Source organism: Helianthus annuus, chromosome 6, assembly GCF_002127325.2.
Source record: "Helianthus annuus cultivar XRQ/B chromosome 6, HanXRQr2.0-SUNRISE, whole genome shotgun sequence".
NCBI lineage: Eukaryota > Viridiplantae > Streptophyta > Magnoliopsida > Asterales > Asteraceae > Helianthus > Helianthus annuus.
The window spans coordinates 15,905,260-15,924,734 of NC_035438.2; the positions used below are offsets into that span (position 1 = coordinate 15,905,260).

The 19,475-nt window shown below is 32.4% G+C and overlaps 1 protein-coding gene and 1 long non-coding RNA gene across 3 annotated transcripts; one reads left to right on the forward strand and one right to left on the reverse strand.

Moving 5' to 3' along the window:
* Positions 1-8,104: 8,104 nt before the first annotated feature.
* Positions 8,105-11,162, reverse strand: LOC110864837 (cyclic pyranopterin monophosphate synthase, mitochondrial). Of its 2 annotated transcripts, XM_022113998.2 has the most exons (4): positions 10,906-11,162; positions 10,609-10,723; positions 8,528-9,128; positions 8,105-8,389 (listed from the first exon to the last, which is right to left on the reverse strand). In XM_022113998.2, exons 2-3 carry the CDS (start codon positions 10,708-10,710, stop codon positions 8,538-8,540), a joined length of 693 nt encoding a protein of 230 aa, XP_021969690.1. In that variant the 5' UTR covers positions 10,711-10,723; positions 10,906-11,162; the 3' UTR covers positions 8,105-8,389; positions 8,528-8,537. The 2 variants fall into 2 exon arrangements, with proteins under 2 accessions (XP_021969690.1, XP_021969689.1); XM_022113997.2 differs by having other exon boundaries at positions 8,105-9,128.
* A 2,340-nt stretch (positions 11,163-13,502) lies between these two features.
* LOC110863785 lies at positions 13,503-14,813 on the forward strand. Its single transcript, XR_002549364.2, has 4 exons — positions 13,503-13,684; positions 14,297-14,325; positions 14,422-14,476; positions 14,602-14,813. It is a non-coding gene; the product is annotated as an uncharacterized LOC110863785 (long non-coding RNA).
* Positions 14,814-19,475: the final 4,662 nt, after the last annotated feature.

The window sequence follows — 19,475 nt, forward strand, 5'->3', positions numbered from 1 at the left end:
TAAAAACGTGTCCAATTATACATAGACACGTGTCCTAAACTCCGGTTATGCGAAAGATTGAGTTTAAGGGACTAAAGTTGACAACAAGTGAAAATATGCAAACGAAAGGACTAAAGGTGTCAATATGCCAAACTTGGGCCTCTGAATGAACACACGTGAAAGAAATATTCTTACATGGGTGATTGATTGGGTATGCGAAGCCGTTTGTGAAAATAATCGGAAGATTATAAATTACATGGGTTAAAAGTGTCAATATGTCAATTCTGACCTCTGAATGGCCTTTTAACAAAACCAAGGCTTCGTAATATTCAAATATACTCCCGAGAATGTGTGATAAAAATTTCACATGATTCCGAGATCGTTAAGCATGTTTTCCAAATTTTGGGCTAAAAGCGTCAACTTGATGAAACTTGCATTTACAAAGGAATTTAACGAACCCGAGTCTAACGAAGTTTGTTTATACCTACTTGGGCTCCAAGAAATTAACTACAAGGGCCTTGGTTGACAAAAATGGAGTTAAAAAGGATTATAAACGAGCAGGGACTGAAATTGCCAGCTTTTAAAACTTGTTGGGCTGGTAACATGGGTGGTCGCGTAGCGCGACCAACTGGACCATTAGTCGTCGCGCTACGCGACGGTCTTCAGTTAACAGCAAATGTTGCCAGGTGCGGGTTTGGCCTGTTACACCGCCTTACTTCGTTTATAACGACCTAGGGAGCTGTAAGTCGGTTCAATTGAGTAGCTAGGACACCTGGGGTGATCCCAGGGCCTCCTAAAACACCTGGAAGCAATCAAGATCCATAGAAATCCCTATATAAGAGCACCTCCTCTTGTGTTCTTGACTCACACTTGCAACATTTCATTGTGGGACTTAATCTGGAGCTTCCAGCAGTAAGGAGAAGACTTTCAAGTGTAGAAAAGATTTGCTAGGACCATTAGTAAGCTTCTAATTACTCCTTTAAGTTGTTTAATTAGTTTAATTACTTAAAAGTCAAACTTAGTGTATAATTAGTTTGACTTTCGTTTTAATTACATGTGGCTTAACCACTGATCAAATTGAAAGTGGTTATGAAACCACATTAGCATAGGTGATTAACCCTTAAAAGGGTGTCTCCTAATTATCTCGTTTGACCGGTTAATTGTCGGGTCAAAGTAGTTTGACAAAAAGTCAAACTGGACAGAAATGACAAAAATGATTCTAATTAATAAACCAGAGGTTCTAAATTATATTATAACATTCTAATGACTTGGTAATGATTATATAAACATGTTTTATCAGTCCTAATCCGACAATTAATCATCTAAGGGCAGATTATAACCGAAAGTCGCAAAAGCTTGACTTTTGCTATGACTTCCAGTTCTGACCCATTCAAGCTTATTTCTTCCATGTTTTAAGCTTCCATTAGGACCATACTACATTGTAGTATAACTCTCTGAAGTTATATTGCATGGTGCCTAATCGTTTGTCATTTATGCTCTTGATCGTAATTATGCTCATTAATGCCTAAAACGCCCTTTTTGCATAAAATCGAGATTTTTAGCAATGTGAATAAACTAAAACCTTTGCTACTGATATTTAGGCATGTCCCGAAAATTTGACATCAGTTTGGGGTCTAGAATGGGAGTTATGCTCAATAGCGTAATTAAGGGACTTCTTAGTAATTAAAAAGCGTAATTAGCATAAGGCCCATCTAAACCCGATTTTTATTACCAAACTTTTTACCTACTGATGTTAAATAATATTTTGGGATTTTTAAAGATTTTTATTTATTTTTAAGCTGAACTTAACATAAGATTATAGTCTAGTTTCGGTAATTACCAATTTTACCCTTTTCATGCATAAAATGAGTTTTACATAACTTTTTGAAACCAAACTTTTTGCTACTGATCCTAAATGATAAATGTATTATTTTGAACCCTATAAACTGACCAAAATATCAGATTTCCTATATTTACCATATTAGCCCTTTAAATCGCATATTTAGCGTTTTTAGCACCTAGTATGGGTCAAAACTATATTTATCATATAAAACTCATAACCTACTGATGTTTTAAACTAATTTACATAATATTACAGTAAGCTAATGTTTTGAACTCAGAAACTTATTTTTAACCCCTAAAAGCCTATGTAAAATTACCAAAATGCCCATACGGTGCATAATTGGTTATAAAAGATATATTTTCCATATATTAAGTATCCTACTGATGTAACTTAATAAAATACATGTCTTTACTAATCTAATCAGACCTGGAACTCAGTTTTATAAATAAATTCTTTTATAAGCATCAAAATTACCAAAATGCCCTTTTGGGACTTATTTTGGTTTAAATTGCTTTTTGGGCATAAATGTTGATATACTACTGATATATTGACATATTATGAGCATAATAATGATTAAGACCTGTTTATAGTTTGTCCGGTTACCCGTTACGCATTTACGCGTTCGGATCGGTTTACGTGACTAGTTTACGTAAAATAGCCGAAACGGGCTTAACCTAGTTATTAAAACCTCATTTTCCAGAATGTATTTAGTTTACCCATATTATACAAGTATCCAAGCTTGTCGGGTCTAAATCACATTCTATCCCGGTCTCCGTTTAATCTACCGGTTAGGTCCGTAAGGTTTCTTTCTAGCTAGTTGGTCTAAGTCTCCGACTTAAGTAAAGACCCATTAGCATCCTAATAGATAATTAAACCTTCTATACAGATTTATAGCTTCCGGTAAAAAGTATCTTTCAAGAATCTTAGGAATTTACTGCTACATCAGGTAAATACTTTTAACTTATTTTCCCTATACGGGCTTGGGATACGGTATATTAATACCGCTTGGTCGGGTATGGGATTATTATGTCGGATTGTGATTTAATAAATCCGCATAACCCGTTTTAATCTGTATTGTTTGATAACATAAACATTTGGGGGTTAACGACCGTGTCCTGGATATCCTTGGCTCATTTAAGTTATTAATGGCCACGACTATGCACGGGGTGCAGGCATGCACCCGACAGATGCAAATGCTAAATATTAATTTACCCACAAGTTGGGGATAACTCCTTTGTGGGTTCTATAAGTGGTGAGTTAGTTAATCATGTCCGGCTTACAAACCGGCCCCACATGTATGACAAGCATGTAAAACTGTATACAAGATTTCAATAAGATTGTCCCAAGTTATAAAAGATTTGTGCCTTGTGCATCTAAACCAATTTTCTTATATGTTTTCAAAACGAGTCAGTTAAATTGTATTTACCAGTGTATACTGACGTATTTTCCTAAAGATTGATTTGACAGGTACTTATCGAAATAGGCTGGAGCTATATGGTGTTGTAGAGGATCTTGCAAATCCCATAGATACCCTGAGTCTGTAGTTTTTGTTTCTTTGTACTTTATGATCCGCCTGTGGATCTTATTACATTCCAGTCTGTATTTTCTTGTATTCGAACATCGACAGACAGTATGGTTGTAATAGTTTATTTACCCAGCCTTCCGCTGTGCTATATTATTGTGTGTGTTGACAATGATGATATCAACTACGTCACGATACTCCCTACCGGGCCCACCGGTAATACGTGGAAATATTGGGGTGTGACAAATGTATTATTTGAAGATTTGGAATGTTGTTACTAAGATTTCAGGATTTTTTTTTTTTTTTTTGAAATTAGGATTAACTATTACCAAGATTTTAGGGTTATTTTTTTTAATTTAGGATTATCTATGAAACTAAAGAGATAAGTAAACTAATGTGTGACACATGTCATTTATTGGAACCATCTAATTTTCTGTTTTCCCGCCTCTTTTGTATAGTATCTTATATTAATTAAATACTAAATTAATATTAAATCGTATCCTACTTTGAATTTGAAATAGAATCCTTCTATTTTTCTAACAAAGTATTATCTTCGAATTTAAAATTTTTAATTTAAGATAAGATGTTTTTAATTTTTCTTTAGGAAAATAAAAAATAGATGACTCGAATGAATGATACGTGTCACATATTAGTTTATTTATAGTATGAATTTGGTATATAAAATTACATTTATTCAACCCGTACAATACACGGGGTTCCTTAAAGTTTTTCTTTTATTTAATATGTCAAATTATATAATAAAATAAAATAAAGAATTTCAAATAATGTCACGTGACACCCTCTCTTTTCATCTTACAATATTAATTTATATAGTATTTTATTTTAATATAATTTTTAATTACTTAAACGTGTTTTATATTCATAAATCTATTGATTTTCATCAATTGGTTGTTCGATAAATGAATACGTTTTTTTTGTTCTGGTGCTAATATTTTTGTTATAATAATCTAAATATATTAGTAGTTGATTACGTTTGAAGTTGATAAGGTATTAACCATTTGAAGTTGATTATGTTTTTAAAGTAATTTTTCTACTTTGAAATTATAAACTTATCTTTACTATAAAATATATAATTTATAAACATTTGCTTTTATATATTTTTTAAACGGATAAATAATAATAAAATTAAATTGATATGTGAAGGGAGATCAGATTTCAGGATTATTATTATTATTATTATTATTTTGAATTTAGGGATTCAATATTATTTGTAACATCATATTTTAGGGTCAATATATATCTATTTATTTTAATATACTTTATTATTTCTACATCTGACCGAAAATAAAATATTCTTCTTTTAAAACTCAAATCTTATCCAATAAAACACCGAAACTTAAATGAAATTCACAATATTCAAGTAGACTATTAGAATATTCAAGTAGATTATAATTATTATTATTATTATTATTATTATTATTATTATTATTATTATTTTGAATTTAGGGTTAACCATGAAACTAAAGGGATATATTTTAAAGTCAATATATATCTATTTATTTTAATATACTTTATTATTTCTACATCTGACCGAAAATAAAATATTCTTCTTTTAAAACTCAAATCTTATCCAATAAAACACCGAAACTTAAATGAAATTCACAATATTCAAGTAGACTATTAGAATATTCAAGTAGATTATTATTATTATTATTATTATATTATTATTATTATTATTATTATTATTTTGAATTTAGGGTTAACCATGAAACTAAAGGGATTATATTTTAGGAGGGAAAATAGATTTCTAGATAGTCTCATTGATTGCCATGTGTCTCAAATTGGTTTACTTTATTATATGTATAGATCTAATAATTGTATACTAATAATAGATAAACTCAATGAACACTAGATTTGTTTTATTGATTTTTTTTTTATTTTTATGTGTTATTTAGTGGTTTTTTACATGTGTTTTGTGGTTTAGGATGGCAATTAAACCCGAACCTGCTGGGTAAACCCGAAACCCGCCACATGTGGGACGAGTTTGGGGTCGGTTAATCGGGTTTGGTAATAGTTTTTATTTTTTTCGCGGTTTTGGGATTTAGTGATACACCCGTTTACCCGACCCAATTACCCGATAAAGTGTACCCGTTTACCCGATTTTATACCCGATATAATTCCTTTTATATTATTAAATATATATATATATACGATACATCCATTTTTTACACATATAAGTATTCTATTCCGTATAATTGTAGAGGTGCTCAAATCAGTTTTTTTCATAACCTAAACCGGTTAACCGGTTGTAGTAGTTATTGGGCCAAAAAAAAAAACCGGTTACGGTTAATAACCGACCGGTTAATAACCGGTTTTCAAACTGAAAAATATTAACCGCTAATAACCGGCCAGTTAAAATAAACCGGTTAACCTATGAATCGGTTAAAAAAAAACCGGTTTTTTCGGTTATTTTAAACAAAACCTGCAGAACTTATAAAAAACCTGCAGAATTAACAAAATAGCTGCAGAAATATAAAAAAAACCTGCAGAACTTATAAAAAAGCTGCAGAAATATAAAAATAGCTGCAGAATTATAAAAAAAAACCTGCAGAATTATAAAAAAACCTGCATAAAAATAAAAAAAAGCTGCAGAAATATTAAAACAAGCTGCAGAAATAAAAAAAATAGCTGCAGAAATTAAAAAAAAGGCTGGAAAAATTAAAAAACTTGTTTAAACGCACAAACGGACAAAAAAAATACGTTTTTTTTTTAATTTTAATAGTTTTTCAAGTAAACATTACATTAGAAGACATGAAAATATCCAATACATTTTTCTTAACTAGTCTAGAATGAAAGTTGTCGTCGTGTCGTTTCTTCATTTCTTCGTTTAGTCGCTTCGGGGGCTAGTAGAGCGTACGGATTCATCGTACATGAGTTCGTCATCGGAAAGTGGTTGCGCCCGTCCTTGATATACTTCAACTTCATGTAATTGTTCTTCCACGTCAAGCTCGCCTTCAAGATTAGAAACATGTAGTATACGTTCCACGCCATCCAAGTAATCTTTCAAACAAATGCACATTTCCATCGCCTCCGGTGTGAGTCTTGTTCGCCGAATAGATAGTACCCTTCCACTAAGAGAAAAAGCCGACTCCGAAGCTACCGTAGAAGCTTGGGAGCTTAGTAGATCACGTGCCATGGCGGCTAAAACGGGATAATGCGGTTCTTGTATCTTCCACCAAGCCAAAATATCAAAGTTGTGAAATTCGTCCGGTGATATGGTTGCTAAAAAATCGGTATATTTATACCTCCCGAGTTCATTATTTGAGGCACCATCTCGAGAACGTTTACTATTAACATTTCTTAACGAATTATAGAAGTTTAAGTCCGCATTTTTTCTCGACGACTCCGAGCTCGCCGCCATTTTTTGGTGTAACGATGACACGTTACCATATATTTGAAAGTAATGATCAAAAAGATTGTTTAAAGAAGCGTCAAAACGTCTTAGTGCATTTCTTGTAAAATGTGGGTCTTCGTCATTTAACCCCAAATCCGAACAAATATCCGATATCATCATCTCAACACCCGAATAATTTATAGTCGGGTTCAAGGTCAAAATTGACCCATAGTGTCGGGTCCCTATTCGTGCTCAAGATCTTCTTCACAAACAACTCACTAGAAGAACCAACATCGGCCGTAGCATGACCACTCGAACTCGCCATTTGAAACGTATTAAACTTATGTTCGTATTTGTAACTTGTAAGTGTGTTTTTGAGCTAGAATTGAAGTGAGACTAAACATATGCATCCAAGTCTTATTTATAGATGTTTTGTGGATTAAAAACACAATGATTCACGTCCAAAACGGTAAGAAAACGGTAATATTACCGTTTTTTTCAACCCCCAACGTTCACAAAACAGACTCTACAGTCTACAGCCTGCTGGCTGTTTTTTCCCAAAATCAGACTGGTTAACCGGTTAACCGGTTATTATCAAGTTAAAAAAAACCGGTTATAAATCGGTTACTACGAAAGGATCAAAAACCGGTTACGAACCGGCGGTTATTCAAAAACCCAAACCGGTTATTGTGATACCGGTTAAAAACCGGTTCCGGTTAAAAAACCGGTTATTTTGAACACCTCTATATAATTGTAGTTATTTGATATATATTTTTATAATGACAATACAAAATGTAACCGGTTAGTAGTTACCCGATAGATACCCAATGGGTTTTGAGATGACTGATGAGTATACCCAACGACTTTTTAAATTAACGGGTTTACCCGAAACCCGCGAGTATACCAGATACCTGATGGGTATTTACCCGCTAGAAACCCGATGGGTTTTGGGACGGGTTTGGGACAAGCTTATCTAACCGGGTTTGGGTTTGGGATTATCTAAACTCGTCCCAAACCCGACCCATTGCCATACCTATATGTGGTTCTTTTATATATCTTATGTAACTTGCGTTTGTTTTTTATCGATGTAATTCACGTACTAGTATTTTTTGATCATATCAATATTTTTTCTCTATGGGTTGTTGTAACGAGTGTAGGTGATGTAACAAAACAAAACAAAACGATACCGATCAAATTCCCGTCGTGTTGATATATTTTTGGTCATATCATGATTTTTTTTTCTCTATTGGTTGCTATAACGAGTGTCAGTACCGTAATTAAACGAACTGATACCTACCCATCGCACAACGCGCGGATTTAATAACACTAGTTTGTTTAAAAAAAAAACTGAGGTTAAACAAATCCGAGTGAGCTTTAATAGATAATAACTTCTTAAACCAGTTCATTACAAAAACTTAAAAACTATTTTATTGAATACAGTATTGCAGTAATACACTAGTGTTGGTAGGTCAATTTGGCCAAACCCATGTGTTTAAAGTTGCTGTTGTTTTTTTCCAACTCCACTAGAATGTATGAACTTTTATAGCACAAGGTACAACTTTCATAAAGCACTTGGCAAAGCTACCTTTATTTATTACATTACATTAATAGTTAAAAACCATAACAAGTTGCAAAATCCTACATGAGTCCACATGTGAGATGGTCAAAGTCAAATCTGAAAATCCTCCACCTGCACATCATTCAGATCAGAGCAATTTATCATGCAAAGTAAAAGGATGTCAAATGTTCAATATCTTAAACACATGGTACATCCATAATCTTCATGGAGCATTCTCATATATTAAGAATAACAGAAACATGAAACTACCATTTTAACATCATTTCTCCCTGGACCAATTACCACTCTTCCCTCCAATTTTGTGTTCCAAACGCACATCCGTAATCTGAATATCCTTCGAAGCAGCCTTACACATATCATACACCGTCAGTCCCGCAAGTGTGACAGCTGTCATCGCTTCCATCTCGACCCCAGTTTTCCCCGTTGAAGCAGCCTCCCCTTCTATCTCAACACAATATTTATCATGGTTCAGTCTTAAATCGACCCGAACATGCGTTAAATCAATATTGTGGCATAGCGGGATAAGGTTACTAGTCTGCTTTGCTCCTGTTATTCCTGCTATTTTTGCCACACTAAGGACATCTCCCTTTGCAATATGGTTAGCGGAAACTAAATCGTATACAGTTTTTCCTAAAATAACTTTGCAGCTAGCGATAGCGACTCTTTTGCTAATATCTTTGTGAGAGACGTCCACCATTTGTGCTTCACCTTTGACGCTAACATGGGTCAGTTTGGATTCATTTTTTATATTTTCGGTGGATATGAACTCGGAATCTTGAGAAACGGGTTGACTTTCGCTTGAACCGGTAATACTTGTAGGTGGAGCTTCACCGAAAACAAATTCCATCTCCTAAAATTCAAGATAAATGTAAATGCAATATGTTTAACTTGAAGACGCGTGAGTTATTGGTAACTAAATTACACTTTACACCCTAAATTACAAATAGCTGACCGATGATAAATTTGTAATGGTATGCATATAGGGCTGCAAACGAACCAAACGTTCAGCGAACAGTTCGTGAACACTTCGGCGGGAAGTTCGTTTGTGTCCATTCGTTTATTAGACAAACAAACACGAACAAGAAATTCGTTTGTTTAGTTAAATGAACGAACATGAACAGAGGTCGTGTTCGTTCATTTATGTTTGTGAACGTCCGGTAACGTGTTCGTTTATGGGCGATTGTGTTCGAAAGTTCATTAGTGTTTTTGATTGTTATACTTTTTCCAAACACTTCAAAAATTTTGACAAATAAAATATTTAATAAGTGTCAGTGTATTATATATTTTGTTCATGAATGCTTGTTTGTGTTTGTTTGTTTCCATTTGTGTTCATGAATATTAGTTTGTGTTCATGAACGTTCGTTTCCGTTCATTGCCTAAAACTAACAAACAAACACGAACAAGTTCATTTCCTTAACAAACGAACACGAACATAAAATCTCGTTCAGTAAGTGGTCATCAACAGTTCGTGAACACATATATTTCTTAACAAAGTGTCCGTTCGGTTCGTTTGCCGCCCTATATGCATACAAAAGTTGAAAGATTTAACCTCAAACACACATGTATCTTTGGTTTGTTTTTTCGCTTATTATGATATTTCATTTGTCAGGAACCGAAGAAGGGGTACTAATTCATTTTGTGATGTGAAAAAATATACATAAACAAAACTATATGTGAAAAAATAAAAAAGAAAAAGGCAACGATATTGACTGTGATATACAACTATACAAGTATACTTTATGTAGGATGCATGAAATGTGATTGCAAAGGTTTTGTGAGGCGACGATGGCATTCCTTTTTGTTTATGTAATCTGCTGAATTCTACAAAAATTTAAGACCAGTATAACATCTGTATAATCATATTAGGCCTGACTAAACGATCTAAACTTTGATCCCAAACTAGTTGGCAGATTCCACTAAATGATTGTCACTACTCACCACCAACCACAGGCCATTTTCTCCAATCATTACACCCACAATGACTTCTCTTGTCATAGTGACACCACTAGATCACTGAGTCTACTCAAACACATTCTCCGTCTCACATTGTATCGTGATCGGACAGAATGTGGGCCGAGCTATTTCATAATTCGAGTGTTTATACAGTAAATGGAGCTCGAAATCAATGGTGGGTCACACACAATCAGTTCCCATTTCCCTAGTGCCAAACTTCATTACTATATCAAATAAGAAACATGGTTCTAAACCTAAATTCATGCAATTTGTGTGACATGTTATCATGCTGAATGAGATATTAAAGTCAAAGAAAAACAAACCGGATTTGATTGTTAAAGCAACAGAAATGAATTAACTTGATCATAGAATCATACCTTGTTAAGTTCAGCAATAGTGCTGGCAAGATCATGGCTGCTGCTACTGCAAAATAACCTTCTTGATTTAGGTAACATCAAGGCTGACAGACGATGAAACATGGCGATAGATGACCTTGATAACAACAAAAATAAATGGGAATGAATTAGTAAACACAACCAATGATACTAATGACATAATCATGAACAATTTTGTACTCATTTAGGCATTTTAACAAACACCTGGTGTGCGTTAAACCAGTTCATTGTAGGTGAAGATATTTCAAAATATCAGATTAAGGTACCATAAAAACTCACCAATAAAACAACTTTTGTTGGAGTAAAGACTCAAAATTTGACTTCGATTGCTACACCTCTTTATTTTTAAATCTGCTTCGATACAGCGTTCTTTTAACAGTTAAGATACAAAGCGTTCAAATCGTCACCTGGAAGGCTGGAACGGTATAGTTACAAACGGTCAAATATGTAAAGATAAAATCGGGAGGTGAATCGGCGATTCAATTCCATTTCATTTTTTTTTTTGTTGAGACGAACACAGAAGGAATGGAATTTGTATTCCAATTAGATTTATAAGGGAAAGATGTTTATATATAGGGATGGCAATGGGTCGGGTTTGGATCGGGTATTGGTAATCTCATACCCATACCCGGTTATAAAATCATGTCTCATACCCGACCCATTACCCGTCGGGTATTTGTCGGGTAATTACTCGTCGGGTATCGGGTATACCCGTGGGTATCGGGTATACCCATTAGTTTATTAAAAGATATACGTTGGGATTTCTAAATACATTTTTCTACTAATATAACTAGATTTATCACCCGCCGCAATGCGGCGGGAGATTCATTAGTTGATGAAAGGCAAATATTTCTCACATGACCACGAGCTTGTGTGTAAAATCGAGAAAAAAATAACTAAGTCGATCTCTAACTCGCACGTTGCGACAGACCAATAGCCACACAATAGATGAAAAAACGTTGAACCGCACACGCATGTTGCGGTGTGTTAACTCGGAAATTTAGAGTGACACGTTAAACGAAGAATTTATGAAAGATGAAAAGTATATAAGGGACCAAAGTTGAAAGTAAAAAAAAAAAAGTGTTGAGATTAAATTGTAAAAGATGAAAAGCTTAGGGTTGAAAGTAAAAAAAAATTAAAGGGGTTAAATTGCAAAAGATGAAAACTTTTGAATTAGAAGTGAAAAATAAAATTTATCAAAGGGGTTAAAATACCAAAGATTGAAACTTTAGACTTAAGTTGCCAAAGATTGAAACTTTAGAGTTAAAAAAGAAATCAATTTCAGATTATGAAAACAAAAGAGATAAATAGATTTAGTTAAATTGATGTTTAATATTATTATTATTATTATTATTATTATTATTTAATAAAAGAGATAAATTGAAAAATAAGGATGAGAAATTACCAGAGAATGACACGTACCCGTCGCAATGCGGCGGGGGATTCATTAGTTATATATATCATGTTAGACGAAAATGAAAGGCAAATGTTTCTCACATGACCATGAGCCTGTGTGTAAAATCGAGAAAAAAATAACTAAGTCGATCTCTGACTCGCACGTTACGACAGACCAATAGAAACGCAATAGATGAAAAAACGTTGAACCCCACACGCACGTTGCGGTGTGTTAACTCGGAAATTTAGAGTGACACGTTAAACGGAGAACTTATGAAAGATGAAAAGTATATAAGAGACCAAAGTAGAAAGTAAAAAAAGTGTTGAGATTAAATTGTAAAATATGAAAAGCTTAGGGTTAAAAGTAAAAAAAATTAAAGGGGTTAAATTGCAAAAGATGAAAACTTTTGAATTAGAAGTGAAAAATAAAATTTATCAAAGGGGTTAAAATACCAAAGATTGAAACTTTAGACTTAAGTTGCCAAAGATTGAAACTTTAGAGTTTAAAAAGAAACCATTATGAAAACAAAAGAGATAAATAGATTTAGTTAAATTGATATTTAATGTATTATTATCTCTATCTCTATATATATATATAAATGAGAAGTGATTTGGGCTAGGTGTCATTGAATTTGGGGCATTTTTGCTGATGTGGCAACCTCATTTTTGGTGTTTAGGAGGGAATTAACAAAAGCAATAGCCTTTCTCGATATGAACAAAATTGGATGCGGGATCCGGATTGTTGTGGTTCGGGTTTTCCATTTCCGAGTTGACCCAATGCATAATTTCGGATCATTTATAAAGTTTTTCATTTTCTTATCTCTCATCATACCTACCTCAACTTTACCTTCTTCTCTCAACCTCAAGAACATTCAATCGGTTATCTTCTCACCTTCTTTACGAAAATTACTTCAAGATCAAAGGTAAAAACGCTAAATTGAATATAAATATTTGTTATATACATTATGAATGAAGATCTGACTTTGATTGTATGTTACTAATTTATATACATAGTTATCTTTTAAAACATTGTTTCTGCTTCTGTCAACTATGATTTGGTCTGATTCTTGAGGATCCGATCATAAATCTTGAATATGTTTGTTTTCACTTTGTTGTTTATGTAGGATTCATATTTATTCTAATGGATTGAACATGCTTAGTGTTGTTAAATAAAAACCTAAATCTAGATCAGATGTTTTGCTTGATTGTTTATGATTGTTTCTTCTTTCTAAATTAATAATTCCGTCAAAACAATCGGAATACGGAAATTGTCAAGGAACAGATGTTAGATCAAACCACCTAATTTGTTTTTGTATATTTTTCCGTTATTTTTTTTTAATTAACAATAATCTGTGTTAAAAATTATTGAATTTTGGTTTAAATATGATTAAATGTAATTAATTGTCTGTTTATATAATTGGTCAATGTTTCTATAATTAATTTCATATTAACATATTATTTACTTCCTTTTGCAGTTATGGTTCCAATCAACTCTTCAACTTCTCTCCAATCTTATTCCAAGAATACCATCGGTTTCTATAAGTTCAATGAATTTATTAAGTGGATCTACATATATATATGGGTTGACGTTCTTCTATCCATACCATCTATATCTACAATTCATTGAATCCATTCCTCAAGTTCACATATCGCTTTACAATCTGTAAGTTTTTTTTTTTAAATTAATTCTTTAGTTTTTATTCATGTGTTATTTGCTTTTATGTTATGTGTTAAATGTATTTTGATGTTTATTTAACCCTAATTCCCTTTGGAATGTAACATTTTTTAGATTTATCTTTAATTTTTGGTATTTAACGTTATTTACACTAAACCCTGTATCCGATAGAAATCAATGTCTGTCTTTACTTTTTATATGAGTTGATTTCTAATCAGTTATATTTCATTATGTTTTTTAATGATGGGAATGTCATTCCAGATCCTTAATCCCATTAGCATTGATTTTCATGTTGATCTAACGGCGATTTTTGATGCTTACTATTTCGTAAGATTTTGTTTATATGATTTTTTCAGTCTGATGGACTTTTTAGGCTTATGTTATACATGCAATGATACTTATTGTCATATAAATTTATATTATTTGTTCAGTAATATATATTTTTTTTCATTTTTAACTTTATCTATATTTGATCATAGTATACTAGGTTTTATTATACTGCGGTAATTTGTTTATAGTAATGTCAATGCAAATCATTTTCTAAAATAATCTTTAACTACATCTGACGTGCTTTGTTTATGTAACCTTTTATTTATGTAGGTATTTCATATGGCTGAAAGTTCATCAAGGTATGTCATTTTTAGAATCTGTCTTTTGTTTTAATTTTTTTTATCATGCTAACCTTAACATAAGAGATTTGATTAACATCGTAATCTTTAAATCAGTTTCAGGGGACCCTGCTTCTGTAGGCACATGAATAAAGCAGACGAGTTTATTATGGTAAATGACAACTTAATAAATATTTTTTTTATTTTCTCTATCTTCTTATTAAGTACAGTCTTTTATTATTGCATTGTTTATATTTTTTTCCCTATAATAATAAATCAATTTCTTTTTTTTATTAGTGCATTCCAGATGCCGCTGTGTGTAAACTATGGGGTGTATATAAATGTCCTACGAATGTTGATATACACACAGAAGATGGCCGAGTATTTAATGTTGGATTAAGCGCTGCTAAAGGAAAAATATTCTTTTTTCATGGTTGGTCCAAAGTTGTAGAACATTTACGACTAACCATAGGTTGTTTGGTATTATTTAATCCTATAGATTCTACTACCTTTAAGTTAACATATTTTGTTGATGGGGTTAGTAATAGCACTTTTTGGACGTATTTGCTCCCTACATCATCTCAATTTTATGTAAGATAAGTTATATATAGAGATTTCATACTCTATTGATGTATTACTTTAGTTATATGTAATTTACTTTTTGCTGATTATTTTTTATCCTTCCAACAGGTCATTCCTGAATGTATCCTGCCAAAACACTATGATTATTCGTCAAATGATGTAATCTCTACTGTAGTTACAGAAAACAACACGTTTGACGTTCTCATTGAAACATCTGACGGAAAAGTAGGTTTTTCCGTTGGTATTGATGTAATTGTTAGTCAGTTACAGCTGAAGGATGGTTGTTTTCTATTTTTTACAAAATCATTTGGTAATTTTTTCCATTTAAAAGTTTGTGGGATAAACGGTCTTGAAATGAATTTTCCGGATTTAGAGGTCGACGAGGTAAGTTACATATTTGTACGCCATTGAATATTTTATGCATGTTTATTTTAATTCAGTTCTATATATTAAATTTTCAGACTGACGTTGCACCTATCGATGCTGAAGATGATGTTTATGAAGTATTACCTGGTGGTGTTCGTCATTTTGTTCGTACGGCTGGTGATCGTTATTTTGTAAGTTATATAAACTTTATATGTTTCTTTCTAAACACTGTTATTTTGGTTTCATAATTTTAATTAATTTTTTTTGTACAACAATACAGAGGATTCCCGATCCTGTTTCACGTATGGCTAGACTTGATGAAGGTTTAAGAGATATCACTGTTGTAACGTCTCGTATTTCCGTGATTTTCTGTTTTTATTAAGTTCGTGTTTGGTTTCTAATTTTAGAACCACAGTCGAAACCGGAACGAAAAAAAAACGGATTAAAAAAAAAAACAAAATGACAAGCGGCGCGCGTTGCGCGTTTTTAACGCAACCGACAAACGGACGCGACTAATATCGATTACCAGCACCATTTTACGTATTTTCAACTTTAAATAAAATAATGCGACATTTTATAAAGTTCGGGTTCAAAAACAGGTTCGTAGGAGCTGGTGGGCCACTTAAAATGCGGACTGGGCTTGTGGGCCTTGGCCCAAGCCCACTTAAAACCTCATCTAACCTTAAGTATTTATAAGAAGTGAGATCCACTTAACAGGGGGAGGGGAGGGGAGGGGAGGGAAAATGGGGTTTTTTTTGCCTGATAATAGTCTTTCCAATTTGGAAAGACATGGAGGGGAGGGGAGGGATGGGGAGGGATTTTTAACTCGGGAACACACCCTAAAGGTGTTCATTTTCATCAGCCGTTTATTTTACTCCTTCCCAAATTTCAGCTTATTCCATAACCTCTCCTCATAATATAAAGCCCCTTCTTGTACAATATACACCAATCGGCCACCACCCTCACATGGATTATACCTCCTGATAATGGAACACCTTTTCACTTAACCGAAGCTCGCCGAAAAGATCGAGACGCGCCGGAGTCGAAGAAGATCGGAGTTCGCCGGAGACGCCCGAACTCGCGATGAAATCGTTTTAACGTCCGGTATACCCTTTTTCCTTTCGTATAAATCCTTCTCTTTTTTTTATCTCCTGTTGATATAAAAAAAAATTCTTGTTTCATTCAATTTGTTTGGTTCGTATCCATTACATAATCTTTTTTTTTAACTGTAACAAAATAAGCAAAACCATTTAGTATATTAATCAATGGTTCGGGTTTACGTCATTTCGCTCGCGTCGTTTCGGTATCTTATCGCGTTACCGTGTCATTTCGTTTTTGATTTTTATGCTTAAACGACCACTGAGAATTAACGGAAACGAAATAAAATGATAACTCAACATATTCAGTTTTGCTTTGCTGAAGTTCTGTTTGGATGGGAGTTGTAATTCATGGAAGAAGATGAACCGAGCAACCTGTTTAAATACTTGAAACCAAAACACATTCACAAGAAAAGATGTAGCTTGGCTGGTTGGGTGCGTGTAACATATACAGGAGGTCGCGGGTTTGAAACCTGGCCCTTACATTCTTGCTGATTTCTTTTTAAAACTTTTTAAAACTTATATTGCAAATCAATATTGAGTCAAAGTGACACTACTTATAAGAATTAAAACACTGGTAAACTAACAGGTTAGACACGTAGCCCAGCGGTCGGGCTACGTGCACGTATACTGAAGTCAGCGGTTCGAGTCCGGTTCTAGGCTTGTGCTGGTCGGTTTTCGACTATATATATTTTTTTTTGGAATATTTAATTTACTAATATATATAAATTCATTTTTTTAAGGAGAACAACGGTTTTATTCTATCAACTTTCATCCGTAAACTCTCCTTATTTCCTTTTTACTTCTTTCATTTTCATAGTAAAACTATTAAAACCCATTTAATAAAATAAGTGATTATAAATTTTCACTTTTCTAGTTCTCTTTTTTTTTTCTTTTTCTTCTTTTTCTTTTCTTTCTGTCTATAAAATCAAACCCCTAAAATTTGTAATTAACATTTTTATTTCAATTACTTTTCCCTTTTGAAATATAAACCATTAAACATATTAATAACATATATAGTTAACAATTTTTCCCTTTTCTTTTTATATCATTAAAAGTTATTAATGAGATAAATTATAATGTTAATCGAGTCGCAAGTCATAAATATTAGGATATTTGTTTAAACTTATAGTAATCGCCTCTCGTGTGATATTTCATATTTAGGATAATCGCTCTGTTCGTTCTTTTGGATTTTCCAATCCTTCTCTCGCGCGTTATTTCAAGAAATCTCTAAACGCAACCAAAGTGAGCATACTCGATCCCTTTTTACGCTTTATTACCTTTGGGATGCAATACATGTACTTAAAAATCATTTATACAACTTACGTGTTATACTTGTTGTCTTATGTGTTTACTTGTAACCTTACGTGTTATACTTGCAAATCATATGTGTTATAAATTGTAGATCGCGTGAAATGTTTACATTAATCTAGTATATTAGTTACGCATGCGAAGTTGATTAAAATGCTTTCTTATCTATATTTATATCCAAAACTTGTATGCTCGCCAATGCTTTTTGTATTGAACTATGCTTTAACATGTATTGCAGGTTGACGATTTTAATAAAAATGCCCGGAATCTAGTAGGATTTGCCTAGAAACGAATTTAAACTTTAATGCTTATCATATTGTATTTTACTTCCAAACTTGATGGATTTGGTATCTAAATCATGTACTACATTACATAAATGAAATGAAGGTTTATTATTCGACTATTTGTTATAAATGATTTAAACTTGTTGTATATTATTTCAAGTGATGTAAAATAAAAAAAATGAATACTTGTCATCAATAGCGTTATGAAGCCTCTTGCAATCTCGTTTTCGTCTCACTCCGATGTTTCCGCCATCGGTTTGGGTGTGACAACTGTTAGACTTAATCATCTGGATCCGCCAAAGCAATTTACTCACGGTACCAGACGTGAAAGGAAAAGCGATGGATCTGGATGGTGATATGCTTTAACCAGTTGGAAGAAGTTTATGAAAGCTGCTGGAATTAAGGTCCGTGACAGGGTTCATTATTCTTTTGATGAAAATGACCAGGTTTTGAGTGTTGATCTGGTTGTACCTTACGTTAGGCTTAGTCATTAGAGATAAAACAATTATGTCATGATTTTTGGCTTCCATATGTTACTTTTTAAGTTTTTATATGGTTTTTATGGTTATTGACATTTGTTTTGGTTTTCAATTTTATGTTTTTATATTTTTTCATATATTAACTGTTATTTTAAACAATCAATTTTGTCATCATTTTCAAAATCTATTGTATATGTTTAACAGTTAATGGTCAATTGTCACAATTAAAAAATCATTGACAGATTCTAATGAAGTTAATAATTTATTAAAAAATGAAAGTAAACACACTTTTTTCTTAAACATTCAAATAAATTTAACATTAGTTAAACTAATATTTATCCCATTTTTAATGAATATTGTATATCTCTATATACATAAAACTATGATTGTCAGATTTAAACTTGGATTATGCCTTCGAAATGATACAAAATAAGTTTTTGTCAACTATATTTAACATAAATAACCAATTAGTTATATTTCTTATTATATTATAAATTCAACTTTCAATATAGTTCTATAGAGATGATACAATACAATACAATATAACCTTCATTTTCTTATTATGTATTTTCAAAAAAATTTAAAATCTTATACCGAAATCCAGTGTATATAATTAACATGTATAGTTTCCATTTATGCAAATTTTCATAAATGTTAATTACCTATATCGATTTATAAATTATTTTGTTTCCTTATTTATTGTATTTTAAAAAAGATGTTTATTTTGATTACATAATATTAATATTATATTTCTAAAAATAATACGTTCTATTGTTTTATATAAATAGATCAATTGTTTTCTGTTTATGGCAAACAATTAGTTTTTCAACACCCTACTTCTAAACTTATTGCATCTTAGCTACAATGGAAATCGAAGGTCAGATCACCTTGCTGAACGACATTGATGCTCTTTCCACAAACTACACTATCAAGGTTAAAATTGTTAGTTTGTGGAGGAAGAAAATGAGAGCTAACGAAAGAGAGACTTATCGTATAGATATGATACTGATGGATGAGATGGTAAATTTTTGATTTATTCTTTTTTGTTTTAA